Raw genomic sequence first — 5,076 nt, 5'->3', positions numbered from 1 at the left:
TCCACACCCAGACTTGTCCGCCGGGAAGGTAACGCACATTTCGGTGACGGAGGTTGTAGCGCCGAGCGTCGTGAACTTGCTGGTGCCGGATGCGCTGTCGAGCGAGTTGGCGGGCGGCTTCAACGTAAGGAACAAATTGGGCAGCACCCATAACATAGGATGTAGCGCTAGCTGGCAGCCGCACTGCATCCAGCATGGTTGTGGCATCGCGACCATGTACTAAACGAAATGGAGGGAAGGGTGTCGTTTCCTGGACCGCAGTATTATAGGCAAAGGTGACATAAAAGAGTACGGCGTCCCAGTTCCGGTGGTCCTCGTCGGCCTACATAGAAATCGAAGAGTTCTACTCAAATCGCTACAGTAGCCGATGTAATCAGATCGTTAATGAGAGAGACCGTAACGCACAGTAATGCGTCATCCCGCCACTAACAAAAGTAAAGACAGCCTTAGGAGCAATGGAAAGGGGAAAAGAAGCTGGGGAGGATCAGGTAACAGCAGATCTATTGAAGGGTGGGAAGGAGATTGTGCTAGAAAAACTAGCCACCCTGTTTACGCAATGCCCAAAGACCTCATCTTTACCAGAAGCTTGGAAGAATGCAAACATTATCTTAATTGATAAGAAAGGAGACGCCGAAGACATGACAAATTACTGACGGATCGGCTTAGTATTGTTCCCTACAAGGTATTTACTTAGGTAATCGCTAATAGAGTCAGGGCAACTTTAGACTTTAATCAACCAAATTGACAGACTGGCTTTCGTGAAGGATATTCAACAATAGATCCTGTTCACACTATCAAACAGGTAATAACGAAACAGCAGAATATAACGAACGCCTTCACAGATTACGAGAAATCACTCGACTCAGTGAAAACCTCAGCAGTCATACAGGCATTGCGTAGTCAGGGTGTAGAAAAGCCTAATATCAAAATACTGGAAGATATATATAGCAACTGCACAGCTACTATAGTCCTCCATAAAGTCAGCAATAAGGAAGGGCGTGAGGCAAGGAGACACGATCTCGCCAATGCTATTCACCGCCTGTTGACAGGTGGTATTCCGAGGCCTAAATTGTGAACAGTTGGAAATAAGAGTAAATGGAGAATACCTAAATAATCTGCGATTCGCTGATGACATTGCCTTCCTTAGCCAAGAGGTGAACTGCAAATCACGATCAATGAGTTAGACAGGCAGAGCAGAACCGTGGGTCTAAAAATTAACATGCAAAAAACCAAGGTAATGTTCAACTGTCTAGCAAGAGAACAGCAGTTCACAATTGGCAGCCAAGGCCTGGAAGTGGTAAAGGAATATGTTTACTTAGGGCAGGTATTGACCGCCGATCCGGATCATGAGAGGGAAATAACTAGAAGGATAAGAATGGGGCGAAGCGCATATGGCAGGTTCTCTGACATCATGAATGGCAGTTTACTAATATCCCTCAAGAGAAAAGTGCCCAACGGCTGTATCTTACAGGTACTCACCTACGGGGCAGAAACGTGGAGACTAACGAAAAGAGTTCTGCTTACGTTAAGGACAACGCAGCGAGCCATGGAAAGAAAAATGATAGGTGTAACGTTAAGAGACCCGAAGCGGGCCGAGTGGGTGAGGCAGCAAACTAGGGTTATTGACATCCTAGTCGAAATCAAGAGGAATAAATGGGCGTGGGAAAGGCATGTAATGCGAAGGCAGGATAACCGCTGGTCCTTAAGGGGAGCACACTGATTCCAAGAGAAAGTAAGTTTAGCAAGCAAAAGGTGGATGCAGCTGGAAAAGGACAGGGTTAATTGGAGAGACATGGGAGAGGCCTTTGCCCTGCAGTGGGCTTAATAAGGATGATGATGATAACTACGAATTCAATACAAAACAAAGGCTGACTCACCGCCGCGTAGTCCATGTTAAGGCTGGTCTCGGAAGTCTCGCGGACCGACACTTTGCTGCATGACGCCTTCATGCGGTACGTCCTTGCGTACATGGCGAATGACAGCATCGCGTATCGTCCGTGTCTCGCAACGTGCTGGAGCTGTTTCTTCACCTCGTCTATGATACTGGCCTGGAGAGTGAGAATTTGGGCTAGAAAATTGGGGCGCACAGAGCTAAGTGAAGCTGACGACATTCATTGTAAGACTACAAGTTATCAGCACGTCCAGTGTTGTCGGACCAAAATTTTGAAAATTGAAAAATTGTAAGAAACTGTCTGGCACATATTAAGGCAGTGGTTAAGTCCGCCATAAAAACCAATAGGGAATGCTTTTGACCACAGCAAAAACGTTATTAGAAAAAATACAGCACTGGCGTCGGTTGATCTCCGAATATATTCATTGTTATAGTGACATCTTACTTTATACCGAAAAATTGCGTTCATCTGCGGTTTCTTGCTTAAACATGTCTTTGTCCACGATTGTTTTGTATGGACTAGCAACACCCCAGAGGCGTCAAGTGCGGCAAAGACATTTATTTGGAATTAAAGCTTCCACGCTCAATGAGTTCATTACCTTACTGCCTGCCGCGATGGCCTACGTATTTCACACAGGCATTGATGTAATTTTCCCCTTGATATCGGGAACATTAAAAAATCCGTCTGATGCTCACAGTACATTGTCAATTTCAGGAAACTATTTCGTTGGTGAATAATTATTTCAGAATAAGTGTTGCAGGCAGCAAGGAGTTCGAGAGAAGACCCTACTAGCTACTCGCATGCCCAAGGCTTGCCAGTTGCTGGGTAATATAGTTAGGGCGCGTGTGTCCACCACTAGCGAGGTTTGTATTGTAGCGGTATATTGTCTATTAGTGCATCCCGGCTTAAAAGAAGCAACGTGATATTGCTCTTCAAAAATAAATTGAGACGGGAGGACAAGATTGGCACCGGCCATGAAGACTTGTCTACCAAATAAGCACCTAACCTGCGGTCGGCCGTAATAAAATAAATAAGAGAGAAGAGAAAGACGCAAAGCAAAATAGAAAAGGACAGAAAGAGGAAAGGACGGGGGAGATCACTCGGACGCCAAAACGCACCCGTCGACGGATAATAGACTTTTTAACTTTTTCACTCCAACCGAGAGGCACCTGATTGCAAGTAGGAACTTGGAGCCCACCGTTATTACTAGCGATATCAGTTTTTAGCGTTTCGAAAACGCCATTACTGTCGGCTCTATCTTGCGACAAAATTTCTCTTTTTCTTCTAGTTACATGCACTGGAGGAGCTGCGTTGCCCACATGCTTTCCGAGAGCACATTTTGGCACGATATAGCCAAATTTGCTTTAGCCACAGCGGCGAGGGTAATCTCGTTTTCGAAATTCTAAAAACTGATGTGGCTATTCCTAACGGTCCGCTGCATACCCCTATTTGCAATCAGATGCCTCTCGATAAAAGTTAGAAGGTAACAATTATAATTTAGTTAAACACTTAAGCAGTTTACATGATTCGTCTGTTTTCTGGCGTCCGCCAACGCTGGCAATATCGCGCCGAAAAAAGGTTCTCTCTCCATCCAAAACCCCCGATCAGCTTCTCTGAAACACCTGGTACATCAGAAAGGTAGCGATCAAGTCACAAAGTCACGTGACAGGTAGGTGATAAACAATGCGCATTAATAGCACGCAGCGCTGGTGGACCTAAATCTAATTTAGTGGAACTAGGCAATACACAGCGGTATTTTTGTTCCTCACCGAGCTGTTAGCAGAAAACTTCTGGAGCAAGAGAGTTACCGCACCTTTTCTACCTTAATAACCGCTTGTTCTGCAGACCCGCAGGCGCATGAGAGCGGGTTCTGGTCAGCGGCTACGCTTTAGAGAAGCGAAGTACTGCAATGTTCAGTGAAGTGATGAGCAGCCTGTTGTAAGCGGGAGATTCCGAGAACTGCGGTACACCGTGACACTAGACGGGCGCACATGTTGGCGGCGAACGCAGCTATGTGAAAAAATGCCCACGCAAGCGTTATCACTGACCAGGGAGAGCGCGTTGTGGTCCTTCAGGTCCACGCCGTGCGGATTGGGCGCCACGGGCCAGTGGTCTCCGCCGTTGTCGACGTTTTCGGTATGCAGCTTGACGACAATCATCGTGAGGCCTGGGAAGTCACTGGCCGTATAAGGAAGACAGTTACGCTCCTCAACGCAGAAAGCCACCTGATGCGTGGCTATATTTAAATTATGCATATCTGCATGGCGAACGGAATACTGCATTGCACCTCAGGCGGCCACAGTGACTTTCCAGCTTCACTCAAGGCAGAAATAAGCACCAAAAGCATACGAGATGCAATCTGGGGAAAAGACAAAAATATCTCCTTGTTCGAAAATTGAACATTGGTTGAAAATAGTTTTTCAATGACGAAAACGGCGCAGTGGAATGGAATGTGCAGTGTTCAATATCATGAAGCGAATATGATATTGGTCATGTTAGGAACTTCCTGGGATCTCTGTGGCCGCCCGAATCACGCCGTAATGGAAGAAATAAAGGAGGGAGTGAGAGAAGAAATAAATAAAGAGGTGCCGTAGGGAAGGGCTCCGGAATAATTTCGACCACTTTGGGATTTTTAGCTTGCACTGACGTCGCACAATACACGGGCGCTTTTTGTGTACCGTTACTTCCCTAGCTAGTAAACTGGCACTCATTCCAATAGATGAAGCACGCTTGTATTCTTATGCTTCCCCCGCCATTCACTTAATTATTCCTGCCTAGGCCGAAAGTCCTTTTCCGCAAACCCTCACCCCGCACAGTTTCACCCCTGACTCCACGACAAGAGATTTCGGTCCAACGCAAACGCCGGCGACATTTACGAAGTGGTCAAAATGTTGCTGGGCAAATAACTTCGTTAATGAACATTTCTCTGCCTTGACATTTCATTTCTTCCGTGGTTTGGTGTCCGTCATTAGTTCTTTGGGTATGCGCCCTCCTGCTTTATTGTTCTATAGTTACGCGCAGAAATACTTGTCTTCATCCCTGTTTCTCGTGCATTCCAAGTCCCCAAGTCCTCTTGCTCAGTATCACGACGTTTTACTTGACAGTTTCTTTGCCATATGTGGACGCTCTCTTCATAGTTTTATTTCCAGCACCTTTGTTAGCCAGAGAGTCTTTGTTGATAAGA

General features: G+C 46.2%; 1 protein-coding gene across 1 annotated transcript in view; it reads right to left on the bottom strand.

Moving 5' to 3' along the window:
* Positions 1–4,051, bottom strand: part of LOC144134197 (uncharacterized) — a 12,703-nt gene extending 8,652 nt beyond the window's left edge. The window contains exons 1-2 of the mRNA XM_077667156.1: positions 3,941–4,051; positions 1,878–2,048 (exon numbers count right to left, since the gene is read on the bottom strand). Of these exons, the coding sequence (XP_077523282.1) occupies positions 1,878–2,048; positions 3,941–4,051 (282 nt within the window). The remainder of the gene's footprint in view (positions 1–1,877; positions 2,049–3,940) is intronic.
* Between the last annotated feature and the right edge of the window lie 1,025 nt (positions 4,052–5,076).

This window comes from Amblyomma americanum, chromosome 5 (genome assembly GCF_052857255.1).
Source record: "Amblyomma americanum isolate KBUSLIRL-KWMA chromosome 5, ASM5285725v1, whole genome shotgun sequence".
NCBI lineage: Eukaryota > Metazoa > Arthropoda > Arachnida > Ixodida > Ixodidae > Amblyomma > Amblyomma americanum.
The sequence above is the reverse complement of the archived record's forward strand: the minus strand, read 5'-3'. Positions and strand labels throughout refer to the sequence as shown.